At 64.8% G+C, this 22,715-nt stretch overlaps 1 protein-coding gene across 1 annotated transcript in view; it reads left to right on the plus strand.

Annotated features, from left to right (window-relative positions):
* Positions 1–22,715, plus strand: part of FBRSL1 (fibrosin like 1) — an 82,266-nt gene that overhangs the window by 53,347 nt on the left and 6,204 nt on the right. The window contains exons 6-14 of the mRNA XM_065889545.1: positions 15,944–15,989; positions 18,424–18,757; positions 18,884–19,092; positions 20,081–20,280; positions 21,003–21,059; positions 21,266–21,361; positions 21,918–21,986; positions 22,145–22,174; positions 22,372–22,443. Coding sequence (XP_065745617.1) covers positions 15,944–15,989; positions 18,424–18,757; positions 18,884–19,092; positions 20,081–20,280; positions 21,003–21,059; positions 21,266–21,361; positions 21,918–21,986; positions 22,145–22,174; positions 22,372–22,443 — 1,113 coding nt within the window. The remainder of the gene's footprint in view (positions 1–15,943; positions 15,990–18,423; positions 18,758–18,883; positions 19,093–20,080; positions 20,281–21,002; positions 21,060–21,265; positions 21,362–21,917; positions 21,987–22,144; positions 22,175–22,371; positions 22,444–22,715) is intronic.

Consider the following 22,715-nt stretch of genomic DNA (forward strand, 5'->3'; position numbering starts at 1 on the left):
AGTGGAGACGGAGGCACAGAGAGGGTAAGGAACCTGCCCGAGGTCACACAGCTGGAACCCGGGCAGGCTGGGCACGCCGTCCTTGGTGAACGAGCTAGCAGCCCACCTGAAAGGCCTTCGGTGGTGAGACGGCAGGAGGTGGCCGCGCCGCCGTGGTGGAGCCCCTCGTCCTCGGGTGGGGCCCCCCGGGGGTGGCGCTGGGCACCAAGGAGGACAAGTGTCCAGGCAGCGGGGCCAGTGTGCATGAGGGCTCTTCGTGTGAGGCGGGTGGAAGGGCAGCTGAATACCGACTGGCGTCTAGGCAAGTTTCTGTGAACTGGAACGTGGTCCCGTCGGGGGGTCTGTGCAGTGTGAGAGCCTCAGCTGCTGCCTCTGTGGTGTGTCCTGACCTGCGTGGGCGGGAGCTGTGGACGGACAGACAGCCAGCCCCGCTCGTACAGGCTTCACGCTCAAGCACAGAGCAGCCTATGAGCAAGTGTGGAAGGAACCCAGGCCGGCTAGCGGGGTGCTCAGGGTCAGGGCAGGCCTGCTGAGGGTGCCTGGGGTCCGGACGACCAGCCTCGTGAGGTAGGGCACGGGTCTGGGCTGGGCGAGCGTTCATCCCACGGGCCGGGAGGGGGCAGGAGTGGCGCGGCGAACGGAGGAGGAGCAGGTGTGGGCGGCTGAGGCTGGGGGTGCGCCGCCCAAGGCGAGGGGCCCAGAAGGTCCGTGTGGAGTCCTTGCTGTGGTCTAGACCATCCGGGGAAGGTGGCCAGAGGGCAGGGCAGCTAGGAAGTGTCTGTGGTCCCGAGTGCTGCCCCTCAGCCGTCTTGGGAGTGGACAGGGTGTCGGGCCGCCGGTGGGCACTGGGACAGGTGCCGCGTTTCCGCAGGAGCTGTCACTCCTGATGTCTTTTTTTTATATATAAATTTATGTATTTATTTTGGCTGCATTGGGTCTTCGTTGCGGTGCGCGGGCTTCGCATTGTGGTGGCTCCTCTTGTTGCGGAGCACGGGCTCTAGATGCACGGGCTTCAGTCGTTGTGGTTCGCGGGCTCAGTAGTTGTGGTTCATGGACTCTAGAGCGCAGGCCTCAGTAGTTGTGGCTCGCGGGCCTAGTTGCTCCATGGCATGTGGGATCTTCCCAGGCCAGGGCTCGAATCTGTGTCGCCTGCCTTGGCAGGCGGATTCTTAACCACTGCGCCACCAGGGAAGCCCCACTCCTGATGTCTTTAATGTATTAGATCGCGGCACCTGGGAAAGTGCTGCGCTGGGCCGTCACCTTCAGCACCTCCTTTAATTGCAGACCTGCAGGAAACGCTCTCTGAGGCCATGGGCTGCTTTGAGGGGGTGTGGGGAGGGGCTTCTGAGACCCTGAGGCAGCTGACTGCTCTGTCCAGGGGCCCCTTGGTCAGCGCTGGGTCTGGCATGTTTCACCCTCCACCCCTCGGTCCACCCCTCCTGCCGGAGCGAGGACCCTGGAGTGGAGACCAGGCGCTGGAAGGGGCCGAGCCAGGGCACAGCCCCACATGGCAGCTCCGACCAGGCACGCCGAGAACTTCTGCCCAGGGCCGTCAACCCCGAGCACCGAGGCCAGCAGGCTGTGACCGAGGGCTAGCCAGAGGCCGTGGCTTTGGCCTCCTCTGCATTCACGCCCACCCGCGCACTGGCCGTGGCTCCGAGCTCAGCCTGGCCAAGGACTGATGGGCACAGCAGGCACGGTCACTGGGGGTGGCCCGGGAGCTCGCTCTGGTCGGGTCTGGGGTGGGGTCTGGAACCAGCAGTTCCTCCTGGCGATTCCCCGTGCAGCGTGAGGGAAGAGCCCCACTCCGAGGGTCTTTGGGAAGGCCAGGGTCCGAGTTCCAGAGGCCTCTGCTGGGAGAGACTGGGTTCTGCGCTGGGGCTGACCCCGTGGCACTTTCATCGGGCCTCGGCGGCCGGGGCTCCCCAGGAGGAGGGGCAGAGCCCAGTCTTCCCCATGGCGGTGGGCCCCCAGTGGGCTGTACAGGCGATTTGGGCATGTGACCACCCCTGGCTCCGTCGCGGGCAGGCCTTAGTGGGGCCCGGGCAGGGGGTGGGAGAGAGAAGCCTCCCACTGTCGCCACCTGCCCCGTGAGTGATGGGGTGCCTCTGCTGGGCTATGGTGAGCTCTGAGTGAGCTAGCACAGGGTGACTGGGCCTGCCACTTGTGGGGCGATGGGCCCCCTGAAGTGGGCAGAGCCGGGCCATGCTGCAGAGAGCCTCTCGGCTGATGAGCCAGGGAAAGGTACAGGATTCCTCCCCGGTCACCCGAGTCTGCCTTCTCCGTGAGCACATGGGGCTTCTGGGACACTAGGGTGTGTTCCAGACAGCTGGAGATACAGGCCAGAGGCCAGGGCCGAGATTCCACGCAGCTGACCATGGTGCCGCTCGGAGAAGGGGGCCTGGACGGAGCCCAAGAGCTGCCTGGTGGTGGGGAGGTCTTGGGGCTTCCCAGAGCTGCCCCCTGGGATAGGGGCCCCCTCTAGGGCCCCAGGGCTGTTCACCAACCAGCATGGACAAATCTTGGTATTTCTGCTGCCGGGACGGGGATGTGTGTGGTCAGCACTGGCTGGGCTGTTGTGACTCGCCAGGCCCTGCGTGGCTGCCTGGGCTGTAGGTCTGGAGGCTGCAGCTGCCCTCACTCTGCCCTCACCAGCTCTCCTCTGGGTGTGGCACAGTTTCTTTGCTCCCCAGCTCACATCTCTGCCCTTACCAGAAGGATGCAGAGACCTCTGTTGCCTACGCGATAAACTCCCTACCTCTGTCCTGGCTTTCAAGGTGCACACACCAACTGTCTACCACGTGGCCCCGTGTCAGGGAGGAAGCTGTAATGGAACTGGACTAGAGAAGGAGTTTGCATTTCTCACCTAAAGGCCCGGATGTGGACCCTGCCGGCTGGCATGGCCTGTCTGTGGTCATCAGGCTCCCCTGTCTTTCTGCTTGGCCATTCTTGGCATATGGCTTCCTTCCTCATAGCCACCTCTTAATCCACAGAAGCAGCTGTAGCACCAGCCATCTTATCTGCATTCCCCTTTCCCACATCATTGATCTTACAGCCTGACTGATCACCTCCTGCGTGGTGACGCAGGGATGATGTTGATGTAAAATGTACAGTGGGGCCGAAGCAGAAGGAGGGAGGGAGGGAGGGAGAGAGTGGCTGAGCTCAGAGAGGCCACGTTGTAAAAAGTCATGGCAAGAAATTCAGCTTTTGATCCAAGTGTGGTGGGGAGCCACCATCCTGGGAGGTCCCTGACACACAGCCTCCCCCTGGCAGTGCTCCCCAGGGACACGAATTATGCACCAAGGGTATCACTTGCGGTCCAGACCTCTGTTTCCTCCATGGCAGGGACACCCGGTTACTCGAGGCTGTTTGGGTCTGAGTTGGGGTGGTGGGTATGGAGAGACCTTTGGAGCTCCTTCTGTCCTTTACCCGAGCTGGGTTTCTGGGCAATGAGTAACTTCCTCTGGGCCTGTCCAAAAGCAGGCGCAGGTCAGAGGGCCAGGGTGGACACTTGCCTGGGACCTCGGCCAAAGTTACCATCCCCCGCCTTCCCCACCCCCTAGGGCGGGGAGAGCAGAGAGAGGCGTCCACCCTCTGCCGCACTCCGGGGCAGAGCCCTGCCTTTCCGAGGCCGCGAGAGCACAGGTGTCAAGGAAAACACCGTCCGCTGACAGCAGTGCCCTGGCCTCCCCTGGAGCCTGGCCGCGAACAGGCTGAACGAAGCTGGGACAAGCCTGACTTGTCACACCTCTTGGTGCACAGCAGACTGGAAGCAGCGGCCAGAACCCCCCCCCCCCCCCCCCAGGCTGCGGAGACCCAGCTGGGTGTGCAGGCGGGGCGGAGCCCTGTGCGCGGGGGTCTGTGGGCGCTGACTCCACACCCGTGCTGGGCGCTGGGGATGGCGTGCCAGGCAGGCAGCCCCAAGGAGGCCTCCTCCTGGGCAGGGCGGCGGGAAGACCAGGGCTCCGTGTCTCCTGGCCGGTTTGCGCCCCCGCGCCCGCCAGCGTCTGAGGTCGGGGTCTGAGGGCAGCTGCACCTCCAGGGCCCACGGCTGCCCCTCCTGCCCTGCTTGCCTCCCCGGCCCCGGGCTCCTGCCGGCCCACCCGCCCCTTGCCCACCGGCCTCGGGCTCTGCCTCTTGGCTTGAGGTGCGGACATGCTGAGGACGGTGTGCCTCCCAGACACGGACAGTCGGAAACCCGCGAGGCCTCTCCAACCAGCCCAGCCCCGGAGGCTGACGCGCAGACTTAGGGACAGACAGACAGATGGAAAACCTCTCCGCCACCTCCCCTTCTGCTGGACCAGGCCCTGCCCCAGGGGCAGCCCACGCCCGGGATGCAGGCCCCCCGCCCCCTGAGACGCTCCCCTCGCCACAGAACCCCTACATGCTTCCCCACGCCCCACCCCGGCCCTGCTCTGGGCGCTCAGTGCTGGCGGGGAAGGCGGCCTGAGCTGCCAGGAGGCTCCGGAGCCGCGCGGCCAGATGGCTGCGGTTGGTGTCTAACTGTTGTTTTATTGGAAAAATACGGGGTGAAAAATTGTGTGGGGCTCGTCAGGCAGCCTGCTGGTCCGGGCCGGCTGCCGTCTGCCTGAGCGGCCCAGCCAGCACCCAGCCCTCTCTTGAGGGGTGTCTGTCTGGCCTGCCCGCCAGGCTCGCCCCTCCAGCCCGCCAGGACGTGCTCCCCGCACTGGGCTGCGGGAACGGGCAGGGCCGGGGATGGGGCCGTCAGGTGGCTGGCCGGAGGGCCGGGTGTCCTCCGAGGGCAGCCCTGCAGCCCCGAGCCTCGGTCTTCGCTTAGTTAAGCGTTGCAAAGGGGGGTTGTGGCGGTGCCTGTGGCCCGGGGTGGAGGCTGGGGCTTGAGGGGTCGGCACTTGCTGCTGAGATGGCCGGGCGGCGTCCGCCCCCCAGGCCCCGGGTCAGCCTCGCTGCTCGGGGCCCTCAGTCTGCAGTGAGCACGGACGCCGGTCCAGGCGCTGACGCCTGATGCCTGACGGGGGCCTCCTCTGAGTCCCCGCCTTCTCGCCTCTGACACGAGGCTCACTGGACCCACCCCTTAGGTCCCTGTGGCAGCAAGGAAAGGGCACGACAGCCCGACAGCAGCTCCGCGCGGCGCCCGGCGTGCGTCCCTGCCGCCCGTCTCAGGGCAGCTCCCTCTGCATCCCGGGCCCCGCTGGTACTTGCCTCCCACGCCACCGCCGCCGCCCCCAGTTCCCGCAGGACGCCCCTGCTTGCCCTCGGAGCGTCCCTGCTCACAGAGGTTTCCTCCGTGTGCCGGCCCAGCCCGCTCCCGAGAACACCTTCCCGTAGTCTGTAGGAGGTGCACCCGTCTTCCTCTCTCCCAGCCGCGGGCCCCCCTCCAAGGCTGGGTGCTGGGGGACAGAGGTGCAGGGAGCTGGTGCTCCCCCGTGCAGGGGGTCCTACACCGGTGACCTCACCAGGGTGTCCTCACAGGGGCTCCGGGCTGTGCACCGTGACCTAGGGCTGCTCCAACCAGAGCGTGTCTTCCCACGGGGCTGCCCGAGGAAGAGGAAGGGCCTTTGGCGGTTTGCTCACTGAGGGTCCCAGGCAGGCACTGGGGCGGCACATAGGTCCCAGCAAGGACCACGATCTGATGACTGAAATGTAGCCCGCGCCTCCTGGGCCCTGCACGCGTCAGCTCATTCCGCCCCAGATAACCCTCTGAAGTGGCATCTGTCCTGCAGCCCCACCCTCAGCGAGGAGCCCAAGGTACAGAGTGAGGATCTGCCAGGACCGGAGGCCTCAGGGGAGTCAGGTACCGTCAGGCTACTGTAAGAGTCCCAGCAGGCGAGGGCGGAGGCCTGGGCTGTGGAAGCAGGGGTGGGAGAGGCGCTTGTGTGCTACAACTGCTGTAACAAATTACCACAGACTGGGTGGCCTAAAACAGCTCAGGTTTATAGTTCAGGAGGTCAGAAGTCCAAAATGGGTCTCCCTAAGCCAAAACCAAGGCGTCAGCAGGGCTGGTTCCTTCCGGAGGCTCCAGGGAGAACGTGGTTCCTTGCCTGGCCGGCTTCTAGAGGCTGCCGTGTTCCTGGGCTCGTAGCCTCCTCCCCTCGTCACTCTGACCTCTGCTTCTGAGGTCACGTCTTCTTCTCTGACTCTCCTGCCTCCCTCTTATGTGGCCCCTTGTGACCACGTTGGGTCCATCCAGGCCCACTAGGGCCTGTGGGCTGGGACGCTAGAGCCCGCTGATGCCTTCGGGAACCCACTGCTCCCCTGGGACGGCCCTGGGCGCATGGGGGGCCGCAGGGTGCCACGGGATAGAGGTAGGGGAGGGTCTCAGTCTGGGAGGTGCTGGGTCTGAGGAGCCTGAGGGGTGTCCCAGCATAGGTGAGACAGGTGTGATGGCTGCCAGGGACAGAGAATGGGGGGTGGGCACCGACCCCAGGGGCACCGTCCACGAGCGCCGTGTAGCGTGAGGCCCGGCACAGCAGCGAAGGTGGGAGTGCCCGCTGTGCCCAGCAGAAAGCCGGGTGCGGAGAGTTTAACTTCCTGCTGGGGTCACACAGACCTGAGTGCCGGGCGGGACTTGCACCTGCACCTTCCAGCTGAATGGGAACGCTGAGGCCGAGGAGGAGCCGGGAGGCTGGAGGAGAAGGCAGGAAGACCTCCACGGTGGGGGCCAGCTGCCCCTGCTGCCTCCCCTGCCCTGGCCTTTCCAGAACTAGCTGAGCAGGACCCCGGGCAGCTCCCGCATCCACCTCCAGGTCTCCCCGGGCTCCCGCAGGGATGCACCGGGCTGCCTGGGCGCTTACAGGGAGGTTGTCCTCTGGCCCTGGGGTGTCCATACCCCTCTGTGCCTGGAGGGGTCGTAGCACCTTCAGACGACACCTGCCCTGCTAGCCTCAGAGGGGGCCTCACTGGGCGGGGGCGCCAGGGGCCTGGTGCAGGCTTGCGAGGTGGGTGGTCCTTACCTGGGGGAACCATGTATTGGTCAGGGCACAGGCAGAGGCCAAGCACGTAGAAGAAGCAGATGCTTTCAGAAATGGTCAGAGCTTGAGGGCCAGTCAGGTGGCTGGGGCAGGGGTTAGAGGGCGGCCGAGACCCCCCACCCCGTCCCTGCACGCCCCGGCCCTGCCACGGCGCAGAGCTGGATCAGCGCCACAACGGCGCTGTGCCCTCGGGCCCCCAGCAGGACCGGAGGCGCTGCCCCGAGAGGAAGGGCTTTGCCGTTGCTCTGGCTGAAGAGAGCCAGGCCTCCGTGGCCTTCGTGCAGACGCAGACGCGGCTGGGGACAGGCAGCCGCCGCACGTCCCTGCCCTGCGTCGCGACGCGCGTGCTCCCACGCACGCACACGCACGCCTTCACACCCGCACACGTGCGCGTGTTCGCCCACGGAGTGTCGCACACACGTGCACTCAGCGGGCACTCGCGTGTGCACATACACGGGTGCGCTCAGTGCCCACACGCCCCTCCTGATACCTGGAGCTCATGGCTTCTGCATTAGACACCGGCTGAGAACCCACTCCCCTCAGGGATGGGCTGGTCAGTGAGGCCCAGTGGCTTCAAGGACCACGAGTGCCCAAGGTGGTCTTAAGAATGATGTTTGAAGTGAAGCCGTGTCATTACGGGAAGACAGGCTCCTCCAAGGTCAGGCTGTGGTGGGAGAGGAGCCGGGGGGCACACTGAGACCTTGACCATGACCTGATGGTCAGACCCAGGGGCTTGGTCTGGACCGGGAGACAAGGCCGGGCTGGGGCTGGAGAAGCTCCTAGCTGCTCCCGCTGGTTCCCGGCGCTGGCCCAGCCCTCAGTGGCCACCCGCTCTCCCCACCGCCACTGGCTCCAGGAAACTTTTACTGCCAGGGGTGGGGTCTCCAGGTAGCTGGGAGAGACTGGGTGCAGCCCGGCTGCTCATCTGGAGGAGACGTGATGATGGAGTGTACCTTTGGGGCCCCAAGGATTCAGCTGCTCAACTGGGGGAGGTTGCCTGAGCTGGCGCACCAGGGTCACCGCCCCCAGAGCTCCAAGCTCCGTAACCACTGCCAGCTGACATCTCCAGTGGGAGAGCCCCTGTCCCCACCTCTGGAGGGGCCCCACCACCTACCCGCTGTCATCCCCATGCCTGCTTGTCACTGCAGCTCCTAGCCCAGCTCCCTGTGCCCCACCCAGCCCTGTGGCGGATCCTACAGAGGGGTCTTTTTAAAGACCTCATCGTCCGTCTCCTCCTCAGATCCCACACACATCTCTTCCCGTTGCTCAACACAAATGCCCAAGCTCTCTCATGGCCCTCAAGGCCCTGTGCCCCACCCCACCTCCCTGGCTGGCCCTGCCAGGTTGTTCCTGCCTCGAGGCCTTTGCCCTGGCTGTGGCCGTCCCAGAAGACTCTTCCTTGAGCTCCCCTCAGCTTAGCCTGGTCCTTCTCATGTTTCAGGTCTCAGCTCAGACGCCCCTCATGGGAAGGCTCCCCCAGCTGCCATTCAGATCAGTGCCCGTCACTGCTTTTCACATTGCCCTTTACTGTCTGTCCACCCCATCTGCACTCGTATTACCTGTCTCCCTGTGTATGGCCCTTCTCTCCCACTAGGCTGTGAGCTTGACTCAGGCCTGCCGATGGGGCGGCTTGTTCTTCTGCATTCCATCCCCTAGTCAGGGTCCTGGCTGTGAGTGTAGTTGAGTGTGGCTGCAGTGACAAGTTGTCACCAACTCGGCAGCTGAGTACTACACTATTATCTCTCAGTCTGGAGGCCAGAAGTCCCACAGGAGTGTCCCCGCGGGAGTCAAGCTGTGGGCTGGGCCGGCCCCTCTGCGGTTCCAGGGAGAATCCCTTCCCGGCCTTTCTGAGCTTGTAGAGGCGCCCACATGCCTGGGTTCCCGGCCCCTTCCTCCATCTTCACAGCCAGAGGGCAGCGTCTTCCCGTCTCTCCTCCCACTAGTAAGGACCCTGAGATTAAGCTGTGCCCATGGCATCATCTCCCCATCTCCGGGTCAACTGACCAACCTTAATTCCACTTTGCTGTGTAAGGTTCACAGACTTCTGGGCTTAGGGCCCTTTTGCTGCTGACCCCAGAGGGGTAGATCAGGACACCCCACTGCATGAACACCTTTCCCCTTCGCTGCCAGAGGCCTTGGAGTTGGGCCAAGTGCAAGAGCTCACACCCTGCTGGGGCACGGTGCAGTGGGCACGGGGGCACATGGGCCCGCAGACACCCACCCCTGAGGTACAGCCACCCCCCAGCCTGGGAGTCAGGGTTCTCCCGCCAGAATCCCACATCCCAGGACCAGTCTCTACTGCTCTCCTAGAGGAAGAGCACATCTTGGCTAAACCCACGGACCCCAGGGTCAGACTGCCGGGTTTCCAATCCCAGCCCTGCCACACACCAGCTCCGTGGCCTCCAGCGTGTCACCTCACTTCTCTGTCTCAGTTTCCTCATCAACAAAACGGAGATGACAATAGTATGTCCTCAAAGGATAGGCGTGAGGGCCCAGTGATTTCATGGTTAGAAGCCATTCAGCACGGTGCCACATATGTGCTGTTTTTATGGCAGGAAACAGGGTTCCGTGGTATGATGTTTATGGGGGCGGGGTAAGGGGAATATATGTAATTGGTAAATAATTCAAACAGAACAAAAGGACTTAAAAGCCCCACCTAGAGGCTGGCACCGTTGGCCATTTCTCTTTTACGGTTGGAGATTAACTGTGGGCTGTGTAAGTGCATGTGTCTGCCTGTGTTTTGCCGCCTTTTGAAAAGGGAGCGCTGGCCCAGTGCCCGAGGCTCTGGAGCTGTGTCCCAGGGTCCCATTTGAATGGCTGCGAGCTTCCCCGCTGAATGGACCCGCCTCTGGCCACCCAGCTTAGGGCAGGCGTATGCAGGCCCTGAACCTGGGCTCTAAGCTGTGGGTCCCTGGATGCCTCGCCAGAGCTGACCTCCTGGTGCCCCTAGCCCCACAGCAGCTTAGAGGTGGGCTCTCAAACTCCTTCCAGGAGCCCCTCGGCCCCCTTACTCTCCGTGGATTGTTTTACAGCAAGTTTCATGATTGGGAGTTGTGCTGCTGGCGTCCTGGTGTTGCACCTGCGCGCTCTGGAATGTTAGGTGCCATCCCGTGGGCCTGGATCCATGTGGGGCATATACTCGGCCTTCTCAAGGGGCGGTTGTACCCCCTGGATCTGAACTCGGTTTGAGCCCACGGAGCGGCCAGGTGGCTCCGGAGTAGTGGTCAGGGTTGGCGTGTACTCGCAATTACAGTAACTAGTTGGACCCCTTCTCCCACTTTGCATCCCCATTTCGCAGATGGTGAAACTGAGGGCGGAGCTTACATCGGACAGATGTGGGGGCTCTGTTGTCCTTCCTTCAAGTCCCAGCTCCTCGACCTCGCCGCTCCGTGACTCAGTTTTCCCCCCTGTAAACTGGGCGTAGGAGCCATCCATATTCGTTGCTGTGAGCGTCGGAGGAGCCAGCCCATACAGCGTTCGGTACAGCTGGCACCGCGCTCTCTGACCTGGTGACGGGGATGGGACGGCGAACGCTCGAACCCAAGTCCGCGGCCCCGTGCGGGCAGATCTGCGTCTCGGGGCTGGATTAATCGGGCCTGCCCGCGCCGCGCCCCGCCCCCGCCCCGCCCCGCCGCGCTCCCTGGCCGCCGCCTGCGCGCCAGCCAGCAGTGAGCCTGCCGCCGTCGTCCTCGCCGCCTGTGGGCCCTGCGCCGCGCCCGACGGCGTCTGGGAGCCCAGTGCGCACCGAGAGCCGCCCGGAGCGCGCCGAGTCGGCGCGGCGGACGTGCGTGCCCCGCGCGCCCCCGGCCTGGGTTCCGGCTAGGCAGGGCGCCACGGGAGAGGGGCCACCTCGACGGGCCGAGGCTGGCGGTGGCCCGCGTCCATGCCGCCCAGCTTCGACTCCGGCTCCGGTACGGGGACTAGCGGCGGTCGCCTGCAGAGCGCGCCGGACCCGGGGCGCCCGCGCGGTGAGTGAGCGCTGGTGGCTGCGGGGAGGAACTCGGGACTTCGGGGGCCGGGGTTGAGAGAGCAGCCGCCCCTTCTGTAGGAACGGGGAGCGGGAGAGGCCCCCGGCGCTCTGCTCACTCCGTCTCTCACGGGAGCCGGGCGCGCGGAGACCCCACGTACCTCCGCCTGCGCCCCTGGGGCGCACGTGGCGGCAGACCCGCAGAGAGTCCTGGGCCTCGGCCAGGGCGCTGGGGGGCCCGCGGCGGAGGCGGGGCAGGGCGCTGGGGGACGCGCGCCTTTGTCTGCGCCCTGGCGCGGGCTCGGCCGCCCGGGTTCCCGGCCGCCGCCGCGCTCACCTGCCCGGAGTTGGAGCTCTTTGTCTGGGGCGGGGCGCGGCCGGCGGAGTCTGCCGCGTGTCTGGGCCGAGGCTGCCTCGTAGGTTGGGTCCTCGCAAACAAAGCGCGCCTTGACCTCCGCCCGCGGCCGGGATTGCGTATCTCCGGGGAAAGAGTGCTGACCCTGACATTCTCCGTACGGAGCGGGCCCCTTCCACGGGGACCCTGAACTTGCAGCCCGGGGACCTCCAACCTGCACTTTGGCCTGAAGTGACCCTTTCCTTTCACACCCACACCGGCTCAGTGCCAGGACTGGAGGGTGCCGGCGCTGCCTGGGTCAAGTCTCAGTGGATAATCCTCGAGAAGTTATTAGCACAGATCTGGTGGTTGCGCTAGGGCTGCCCACCCGCCTTGGGTCAGCTGGCCGGCTCCGGACCCCTTGTCCTGGAAGGGAAAGAACCGAGGGACCTCGACCTGGGCCAAGTCCCAGCAGGGGTGGCTTTGTGCCTGTGCTGGGAAGGGCTGGAACCTGAGCCACGGCCTCAGAGGTCCTGGGAGCTAAGGGTGCCTGTGGGTGTTTGTTGAGAGCCTTCTCCAGTGGGCCTGGCTGTGCCTGGCCCGGTATCCCGGCCCTTGCCGTGCGGTGGAAGCCTGCCAGGTCCCTGCCCACGACCCCTGTGGGGACTCGGATCCCTCAGCTTCCCTGAGCAAACTTTAACTTGGGCAGTGTGGCTGGGAGGACCGGACGGACAGGGGACAGTGGCCTTGCCACCTGCCTCCCTCCTTTGCCCGGGTGGCATCCCAGGGCTCGGCAGGGCCAGGGAAGACGCTCCCCGTCGCCGCTCCTCGCCCCCCTCCACTCCCTCCTCTGCTACCCTTTCACTTTCCCAGTGTCTGGGGCGCCACCTCCTGGCTCTGGGGCCTTGAAGTGAACCAGAACTGGCCTGGCTGGGCCTCCCGGGCAGGGCAGCGGCGGCGCCTGCAGCCTTAACTGGACTTGCCGCTCTTCCCTCCACCCCCAGTCTCGGACCGAGGGCAGTCCTGCCCCGCAGGAGCAAACGCACTTTCTCACAGTGACACCTCTACCACGTTCCTTTGCGACACCAGCCTTGGTGGGTCGGGGTGCCCTGCTGTATCAGGTGAGGGCTGGCACACCTGCCGTGGAGTAGCCCCCTCCCCCTCCCAGTGGCCCAGCGACCACACCCCTGGGAGCTAATGACAGCTTGCAGGCTGAGCTCATTCATTGCACCTGCTGATGGCACCCGATAAGGCACTGGGGTGGGTTGCTTGCATGGTCAGCACCACCCCCAGGCCCGGAGGGGCTGTCGGTGCCTCAGGTACTGGAGACCTTAAGGGGGCGGCCTCCGGAGAGCAGAGTGGCTGCCCCTGCTCCGGCCCATCTCATTTGGGCGGCGCCAGCCCTGCCCACTCATGCCCTTCTCCCGCTGGTGCAGGGCAGCAGGCGAAGAGGATTTAAACGTGTGCCAGTGGGGGCGGGGCACCTTCAGACTGACGGGGTCTGGGAAGGCCTGTGGGGACTTGGCTGAAGCCACTGGGTCAAAGGCCCAGACAGGCCGGCCGGCCACACCCTTTTGGGGGCTGGGGGAGAAGCTCACACTGTAGTTTGGGGCAGTGGGAAGGCACTGGAGTGTTTTCAGTCCAGGGTGACTTGTTCTGATTTGGTTTTTAAAGATACTCTTGGCTGCTGTATGGAGAATTAATTTGTGAGAGTGTTAACGAGACCAGCTAGTAATTAAGCAGCTGTCACTCGGGCTGTGTGGCCTCAAGTGGGAGTGTCAACAGGACCCCCTCCTGGGGTCATGGCGAGGGTCCAGTCCTGTTAGGCCTGGGGTTCTTCGGGTGGGAGGAACGGTGACTCATGGGCCTCTGCGGGAGGATACAGGGCTCTGGGGGCCCCTGGCCGTAGCTCCCAGCAGAGCTGGGGCCATGCCTGGTGCAGAGTGAGCTGGCATGAGGTGTCCCCATCCTGGCCCTGAGCGGTAGGAGGGCCGGCGCTGCTGACTCTGCCGTCCTGACCCCTCCTCACCCACCCATCCCCGCCCCCCCCCCCCCCGGGGTCTCCTCGGGCAAGGCCACGATCCAGGCTGCTCACCACGCAGGATGCCTCGGGAACACCCTTAGGAAGAGGTGAAGCCACAGCCTCCCTGCAGAGGGCACGCCGGGCCTCAGCTCCCTGCCCCCCTGGGCGGGGGATCCTCCGCTGGGGACTCCCGCCGGCCTGGCACCGCTTGTTGACAGACGCCCCTCTGGTGCGGGTCCGAGTCCAGCCCGAGGAGCGTGGGCCTGTGTTTTCGGGCTGCGTTCGCCACCTGTTTTCTTCCCAGTGTGGGGTTTCGGGGCGTGGTTAGGCAGGAGGCCCCAGCCCAGCACGAGTGTAAGGGGCACAGCGGTCTGTTCGCGGTTCGCTCTGCACGTTGCCGTCAGCAGGCCTGGAGTGACACGGGCCCGGGGAGCCTCCGTCCGAGCGGCTCCTGCCCTTTCCCACAGACCCGGGCCCTGCCTGTGCTGGGCCTCCTGTGTGCGTCACTGTCTGGGACTCCTGTTTCTGTTCTGTTCACCTGTCAGTCTGTTCTCACCTCAGTCCCCGTCTCATGATTGACTTTCTTGCACCACAATTTACGTGCAACGAAACGCGCCTGTTCTGAGTTTACAGTTTGGTGTTTCGACAAATACATCCCACTACATACCCCCCACCAGAGTCCGACAGAGGATGTCTTCATCACCCCCAGAGAGCTCTTTCACGCTTTTTTCTTTAAGTTTTTTATTTATCATGGTGAGATACACATAACAAAATTACCATCTTAACCATTTTAAGTGTACAGCTCGGGGCATTAAATACATTCATATTGTCGTGCAACCGTCACCACCATCCAGCTCCAGAATTTCTTCATCTTGCCAGACTGAAACTCTGTCCCCATCAAACACTAATGCCCCTCCCCTCCCCCGGCACCCACCAGCCTGCTCTCTGTCTCCATGGACTTGCCTGCCCTGGGGGCCTCATATCGTGGAAGCACACGGGATTTGTCCTTTTGCGACTGGCTTGCTTCACTGAGCCTAGTGTCCTCAAGGTCATCCACGTTGCTGCCAAGTCAAAGTTTCCTCCCTTTTTAAGGCTGAATAATATTTCATTGTGTGTATACACCACATTTTGTTTATCCAGCCATCTGTTTATGGACACTTGGGTTGCTTCCACGTTTGTTGTTTTTTTTGTTTTGGGGGGTTTTTTAAGTATTTATTTATTTGGCCCGCACCGGGTCTTAGTGGCGGCACTCGGGATCTTCGTTGCCACATGTGGGATCTTTTTAGTTGCAGCAGGCGGGCTCTTAGTTGCTGGCATGTGGAATCTAGTTCCCTGACCAGCGGTCGAACCCAGGCCCTCTGCATTGGGAGCGCAGAGTCTTAGCCACTAGACCACCAGGGAAGTCCCTGCTTCCACGTTTTGGCTGTTGTGAATAATGCTGCTGTGATCGTGGGTGGACAGATACATGTTTGAGCTTCTGCTTTCAGTTCTCTGGACATATGCTCACAAGTGGGATTGCCGCATCATACGGTAGTTCTGTGATTGATTTTTTGAGGAACCTCCATACCGTTTTCCACAGCGGCTGCACCGTTCTCCATTCCCACCAGCAACGCACAAGGGTTCCAGTTTACCCACGTTGTTCTCGCCAGCCCCGGCTGTTTTCTGTCTTTCTTGATAGTGGACGTCCTGGGGGGAGGCCTCGTGCCCTCTGGTACTCAGTCACCCCACGCCAACAGCGACCACTGTCTGCTTTCTCCCCGAGGAAGCCCACGATGGGGGCATCGGGAGACACTGGAAGCAGAGTGGTGGCGCCCAGGGCGGCGGGAGATGCGAGGATTGGGGTGACTGATCGCTGAAAGGCACGTGGTCTTTCTTTGGGGCTGGAAATGTTCTAAGACAGGCTGAGGTGACGGTCGCTCGCAGCTGTGTGCCTCCAGTGGGCGTGTTGTATGGTATGCGAACCATACCTCAGCGAGACTGAAAACAACATCAGCTGGGGAGAACCGCGAGCCAGCGGTGGGCCACACCCTCACCCCCCGTCCTTCCCAAGGCCCTGCACACACAGGGGCGTCTCCCCAGGAGGGGAGCGGCCCAGGGGCCCATCAGAAACGGCCACGTTCCCCCCTGAAGTGGGCTGACCCCACTCCACCTGGATGCTCAGTGCATCATGGTGGCCGGGGTCCCCAGACCTGTGACGCAGCATGTCTGGGGCGTGGCAGGTGATGTCCCGCAGCCTGGGGCTGGGGGGCGGGGGCATCCCAACTCTGCTCCCCACCCCACCCCCCGCCACCTCCAGTGCCAGGCCTAGCGGAGCCCTCAGGTTCCTGGTGCCGGCTCCGCGGGTTGGTGCCCCGATTCCCAAGTCCTAGCTCCCCACCCAGCAGGGCCACGCTGAGCCCCTGCATCCCTGCTGAGTGGGGCATCCTTGGTTCCCTGATCACAGGCCGAATGACCTGTGTCCGAGTACTTGCAGCTGGGCCTGGGCGTGGTCACCCTCCTCCATGGGGGCTGTGGGCACAGAAGGATGTGTTCTGCCAGGCTGGGCGGCCCTTGTGTGCACAGAACCTGCCCAGACCTGTTTCCTGGGTGCCGGGGGCAGGGGGTGAGGGCCAGGTTCACCCCAGCGCTGTAGGTCTCTCTGGCCTCTGACCCTCCTCTCTTTCTTCCAGGCGTCTGTGGGCTCCGAGAAGCTCTTTGCCCCGGCAGCCGATAAAGGTACGTGTGTCCCTGGGCTCCTGGCCTCTAGGAAGGGACAGGACACATTCCTGAAGTCCGTGGCGGCCCCCAAGTTAGGCTGTCTTGGGTTTCAGGTGCAGAGCCTCAGGCAGGAGTTGGGTGCTGTCATTTACTGAGGGATGCAGCCCGCCCCCCCCCGCCCCCGCCAACCCCCGGGGAAAACCCCAAGGAAACAAGGGAAGCTGAGAACGGGGCCAGTGTCTCGGCCAGAGCTGGGCAGTGCTGGAGCGGCGGTTCCCAAAGCGGGGTCCCTGCACCGCTCGGGACCGTGAGGAATGCACTTCCCCGGGCTCAGGGGCTCTGGGGTGGCCAGAGCTGGCTCGGGATGCAGCCCCGCCAGCACACCCAGGCCCTGGCCAGTGAGCCCCGAGTGGCATGGCGCAGGTACCCAGCATCTCACTGTCCCACAAAGCTCTTCTGGCAGGCACTGCTCTGGAGGGTGGATGCCTGGCCACGGTCCCATCAAGGCCAGGATAGGCCTTTGTGACCCAGCCTGTCGGCTGTGGGCTGTGGCCGGGAAGGGGGTTTCACTGGACCCAGCGCAGAGAAGGGGCCCTTTTGCTTGGAGGGCTCCCTCAGGATGTGACCACACAGGACAGGCCTTGGGGCACCCACAGCCCTGTGGGTCCTGCTGGCCTGGTAGCCGGGCATGGCCTCTACGTGCCTTGAACTCAAGAAGCCCCTTCCTCAAGTCAGAGCATCACAGCTAAGCAGACGCCTGCTGGGGAGTCTGGGTAAGGCGGCCCACCAGAGGCTCCGAGGAGCCAGGCACGCTCAGCTGGCCTTTCACACGGAATTAACGTAGGGCGCATCCGTTTCAACAAATGACCACAAACCGCGCAGCTTGAAACAACAGACGTCCACCTGCTCGTGGTTCTGGAGATCAGAAATCTGGAGTCAAGTGTGTGCGGGGCTGCGCTCCCTCCAGAGGCTCCGGGGGAGGGGTCCCTCCTGCCTCTTCCAGCTCCTGGTATCGCCGGCAAACCTGGGCGTCCCTGGCTTCTGGCTGCATCCTTCCCGTCTCTGCCTCCGTCTTCACGAGGCCTCTTCCTCTTCTGTCCCTTACGAGGACACTGCCACTGGATTTAGGGCCCACCCGATTCCAAGCTGATCTCATCTTGAGATTCTTAGCTTGATTACGGCTGCAAAGACCCTTTTTCCAAATAAGGTCACAGCCACAGGTTTGGAGGTTATGATACAGCAGAGCTCAGGGGACTCTGGGCTTTGAGGCGCCCAGAGAGGTGCCTAGTGGCGGAGGGCGGGGGGTGATGAGCAGCAGTGCTCGTGCTCTTCCAGTGGCAGGAGGCTCTTCGAAGGTTCCAGGCGTCTCCAGAAGGGCTGGGGCACTCGTGGTGCACGTGGGGTCACGTCCAGGTCTGCATGGCCCATGCCTGCCTCTTCCCATTCTGATGGCTGCTCTTACTTTGTGAGGGCCTCGTGTGGAGATGTGCGAGAGGCAGGAGGGGACAAAGGGCTAGCGTCCCTGGGCAGCTGTGAACAGCACGTGGGCTGAAGCCAGCGGTCCTCTGTTCCTGTCCTTTTGCAGGAGTGGTGGCATTGGCCTCCTCTGTAGGTGCGTCCCTAAGCAAACAGACCCAAGGCAGAGGGAGGTGTTGCCCTAGGGAAGGAGACTTCCCAGAGGCTCCAGACCTCTCACCTCTTTGCCAGCCTGGGTCACACTGTCCTGCAGCTGCAGGGGAGGCCGTGGCCAGCTCTTCACTCAGCGTGGCAGCCCAGCGACCTGAATTTCCACTCCTCCTGGGGACTGGGATGCTGCCCCGTGCAGGCAAAGCTGCTCACACGGGTGGGGCTGCCCTCCGCCTGGCCGCTGGGGCTGTGACCTGAGGCCTCCCTCGTAGCAGTTTCAAAAGGAGGGTCTGAAGTGAGCTGGCTGGAGCTCAGGCCCAAGGGCAGGCCCGCAGCTCGGAAGGGAGCAGAGGCTCGGGGCGGTGACGAGGGGGGCGGTGTTGGCCCGCAGCAGCTTCCTCCCGACAGACCAGGCAAGGCGTGTCATCCGGAAGTCTCCCCCAGGGCAAGGGCCCACAGAGGGCTTAGGCCAGGGGTCACCGGGTGGGTCCCGAAGGAGCAGCCCCTAGCACAAGTGAAGCTCCTGCCAGACGAAGGAAGGGCGACAGAATGAGCTGGGAGCGCAGCGCCCTGCCTGGCCCGGCTTCCTCGTGCACCTCCGTCTCCCTCTGTAAAATGCGGCCGGGACAGCCCCTGCGCTGGGGTCTCCGTGGGCAGGAGGTGCAGCACACTCCCTGCGGGTCGGCCCTCGGGGCAGGTGGCCTGGGGCGGGGGTACCGACGTGTTGTGGGCGGGAGCTCCGCGCGGCGCATCGCCCCGTGGGAAAGTCCTGGAGGGCATTCAATGAGCCAGGCCCCGGGCTCACTCCGGCCCCCTCTCTCCGCAGGACCCACGCTGGGCGAGAGGTCCGAGGCCAAGTCTGGGGCGGCGCCCAAAGTCTCGGGCCTGGAGCGCAGCCGCGAGCTGAGCACCGAGCCGCCCTTCCTGCCCCCTGTGCGCAGCCCCGCGCCGGTCCTGCCCTCCGCCGGCCCCGCGCCCGGCGCCTCGTCCAGCCCACCCGTCAAGAAGGAAGCCCCGGGCCTGCCCCGCCTCACGCCGCAGCCGCAGCCGCCGCCCGCGCCCTTGCAGACCCGGGCCTCCCTCCCGACACACGTGCCTCTCCCCCCGGGCGCCTTCCCGGGCCCCGGCGCGGCAGCGCACAACGGCCTGCACAGCCTCAGGTGGGCGCGGGGCGGGGCCCGCGCAGCCGCAGGTGGGCGCGGGGCGGGGCCCGCGCAGCCGCAGGTGGGCGCGGGGCGCGCCGCCGGCCGGGCACTGAGCGCCCCTCCCTGCAGCAGGAGCAGCAGCGCCAGCAGCGGCGCCAGCCTGGGGCTCGCGAAGCACGCGTCCCTGTCGCCTCACGGGCCGGGCCCCCACCTCTCTACCTCACACTTGGCGCTCCGCTCGCAGGCCCAGCACCAGCACCACGCGGCGGCCATGTTCGCCGCGCCCCCGACACTGCCCCCGCCCCCGGCGCTGCCGGCCAACAGCCTGGTCATCCCAGGACACCCCGCCGGTAGGTCCGGGCGCCGCTGGTGGGGCAGCAGGGTTACTGTTCCCCTCCACTGTGGGATCCTAATCCCCGGGGGGAGGGAAGCGGCCCCGGGGGAGGGGCCGGCCCCCACCCAGCTGGATGGCAGCCCCCCAGCAGCCCATAGCGCTAGCAGGCCACCTTGCCCAGGGCAGAGGAAGCTTCCTGCCAGGGCCTCCGATGTGTGTGTGCGCGCGCGCGCGCGCACACACACACACACAGATACAGATGCTCACACGCGTACACGGACACAGACATCCCTTGCTCCATTCTGAGCCCTTGCCAGGCCTGGTCGGGCAGTCTGAGGCAGGGGATTGGTGAAACCTGGAGCTGCTCCGTGGTCATGGCAGTGAGGGCTCCCAGGGCCTGCCGTGGTTCTTCCCATCCACCGTCCCTGGGCTGCTGGGCGGGTGGGGGAGGGGAGGAGGGTTGAATGGTGGAGGAGAGGGGCCCCAGGTGAACAGCAGCTGGCCTGGCCCAGCTTGGCCTCTCCCTCCCTGCCTGATTCCAGCAGGGGCTTCCTCACGGCCAAATCTTAGGTCACTAAGGATTTCTCTGTGGGTCTCCCAATTTTTTTCTAAAATCTTGTCGGCCTAGCTTGGGTTGGGGCAGCTCAGTGCCCCAGGATGGGACCAGGAAACTGGTCCGGGGGTGCTGGGACGGGCAGGGCTCCCCTTCAGGGCTGTCTCCGGGGGCTCCCAGGGTGGCTCACGGTGTTCTCTCTTGCCTTTAGATGCCAGCCTGTTGATCTCATTCAGCCAGCCAATCATGTATTGCCAGCCTCATTCGGGGATTCTGATTGGTACTTGGTCACAGGCACCTCTCTTACCTCCACCCTGGGGCCCGCACGTAGCGAGCGGCCACCACGGCTTGGCCTGCCGAAACCGGGAGTGCCAGCAGGTGACTATCCGCCTCGCCCCGCCGGGAGCCCGCGGCCGACGTGCCTCTCTGTCTCTCTCTTTTTCTCTTGTAGATCACGAGCTGCTCAGGCAAGAGCTGAACGCGCGTTTTCTGGTCCAGAGCGCCCCCCTGGGCCCGGGAGCTCTGCTGCGGGCGGAGTTCCACCAGCACCAACACACACACCAGCACACACACCAGCACCAACACACATTCGCCCCCTTCCCTGCCGGGCCGCCCCCGACGCCGCTCCTGCCGCCTGCCGCACCCCCGCCGGTGCGTAGGCTGCGTGCCGGCGGGGCGGGCGGGCGGGCGGGGGCGGCCCGGGCGCAGGACACGCAGCAGGCACACGCAGACGCTCTCTGCACGCATGCAGGCTGACACCATCCCCTTCCGTCCGGCCATCCGTCCAGCTTCTTCTCTCGTCCCTCCCCACCCCCCCCCCACCCGCCCCGGGTCATGCCTTGAGGTTCCCCATCCTGAGCCGTTCTTTCGGGCTTGGGGAGCACCGCGTGTCCACACGGCCGTGGGGCCAGTTGCACCCACATGGGGTCCTCAGTGTCTCCACTGGTAGCAGGGCTGCAGGTCCGGAGGCCCGACAGGACTGAGGGGCTACGGGAGCCAGGACTCTTCCCATGTTCCTTGTCCTCGAGGTCTCATGCCCTGAGCCAGCTGCCGTGGGGCAGGGTCCCCTCTGCTCCCGCCCAGCTTTGCTTGGTCGCTCAGTAGTCTGCCAGTGGCCTCGGTGTGTCCTGCAGCCTAACCACGGCCTTGGGCTCCATGCCCTCGCCCCCGCCCCAGTCACGGCCACAGACACCAGATGGGCGAGTCTGCGCCTCCCGTGCTGGGTCCACTAGAACAGGGAAGGCCAAGGGGCAGCACCCTCGGGGAGCCTAGGGGACAGCTGGCTGAAGGCCAGCAGCCTTGCTCTGGCCACTGCCTGGCTGGAGGGCGTCAGCGTGGCCGGAGGCCTCACTCTCTGTCTCCTTCCCTTCCAGTTTGACAAGTACACGCCCAAGCTGGACAGTCCCTACTTCCGACATTCCAACGTGAGTGTCCCTGTGCGCTCTGAGCTCTCCAGGCAGGGTGAGGGGTGTGGAGGGCGGCGGGGCTGTGCCGTGTCCGTGTAGCCTCCCACCCAGTGCAGGGGTGACGGGGTGGGGACCAGAGGGCTGGGCCCGGCGTCCCTGCCCTGGGCGTCCAAGCGTCCAGCAAGGCCCCAGCGAGGCCCCTGGAATGCCCCTCCCGCCTTCTCTTGCAGTTTTTCCCGCCCTTCCCTCCAGCCGTCCCAGGACTGCCCGCCCTGCTCCCACACCCAGGTCCCTTTGGATCCCTGCAGGGTGCTTTTCAGCCCAAGGTACCAGCTGCTCCCAGGAGGGGGGTGGGCACGGTGGGTGGGGTCTGCAGGACCGCCCCGCCCCCAGCCAGCCCTCGCCGTCCCGGGGCAGCTCCAGCTGCCTCGCACGTGGTTGCGTGTGTCGTGACCCCGGGTGGCCCCCAAGGGGTCTTCACCTCAGCGCAGAACATCCTGACCCTTGGGGCCCTCTGTGCCCCACGGGGCCGGGAGAGCCTGGCTTCGCTCGTTCTCACCTCCTGCTGGCAGCGCTCGGGGTTGGGGTATGGATGGCGGCAGCTCAGGGACATCCTCGCTGCAGGAGGCCCAGGCAGGAAGCACCCCCTACGCCCCAGGACCAGGGACTGGGCTTGCTCTGCTCACCTGGCCTGAGGCGGGGCTGCCTTGGCCCTTGGGGAAGCCCCTGGCCCAGGCACGTCGATCAAGAACCTTTTCAGAAACCTCCGGATAGGATATGGTGGGACTCCAGGCCGCCCCTGGGTGGCGCCTGGGGGCTCTCGTGCCGCCTGGGCATGGGGCCTGCAAAGTCATCTCGTGCCCTGTCCGTCTCTCCCCTCAGACTTCAAACCCACTCGAGCTAACAGGCCAGGCCAGTGCTGTTAACACCCTCCTACAGAAAGCCCCCGGGGTAGGTGGCAGCGGTGCCCGTGCCTCCTTCCTTCTCTGGTGGGCATTCCCGCCGGCGTGGCTCCTCGTGGAGGCCCACGTAGTCCTCTCCCCCCGACCCCCCGGGGCTGGGCTGCTTGCAGAGCCTGGGTCTAATGCTTCTTCCTCTGTCGATGGCAGGTGTCAGACCCATACCGGACAGCAGTCAGGGTGAGTGTGCATATGCCTGCTTGCCTCACCTTGGGAGGAAGGGGCCTGGCGGGACCTCAGGGAAGGTCCAAGGCCAGGGAGGACTCTGGGTGCCTCTTGAGTGGCCACAGGGGTGCACCGTGACAGCAGGAATCTGGGGTGGGGGGAGCGAGGAGGTCCTGGCCTCGAAGCTGAGCCCGTCGCCCGCCCTGTCGCAGAAGCCCGGGAAGTGGTGTGCTGTACACGTGCAGATCGCCTGGCAGATCTACCACCATCAGCAGAAGCTAAAGGTGAGCCTGGGTGCGCATGCTGCCGGCCAGGCCTGCGGCTCAGAGGCTGCCCCTCGCCCCGGCGCTGTGCTGGGCTGTGAGGGCTTGGAGGTGGGGAGGGGACAGGACAGCGGTGTGTGGGGAACTCAAGGCCACTTCCCACCTGGCCGCCCAGGGTGACGCAGGCAGGGGTTTGGGAGGAGCTGACTCTGGGGGCCTCCCCACCATCAGTTGAGTCCTCCCAGTGGGCCGTCGGCCCTGTCCCCTTCTTCCCCCCAGGCGTCTATTAGCAC

This window comes from Phocoena phocoena, chromosome 13 (genome assembly GCF_963924675.1).
Source record: "Phocoena phocoena chromosome 13, mPhoPho1.1, whole genome shotgun sequence".
NCBI classification, from domain to species: domain Eukaryota; kingdom Metazoa; phylum Chordata; class Mammalia; order Artiodactyla; family Phocoenidae; genus Phocoena; species Phocoena phocoena.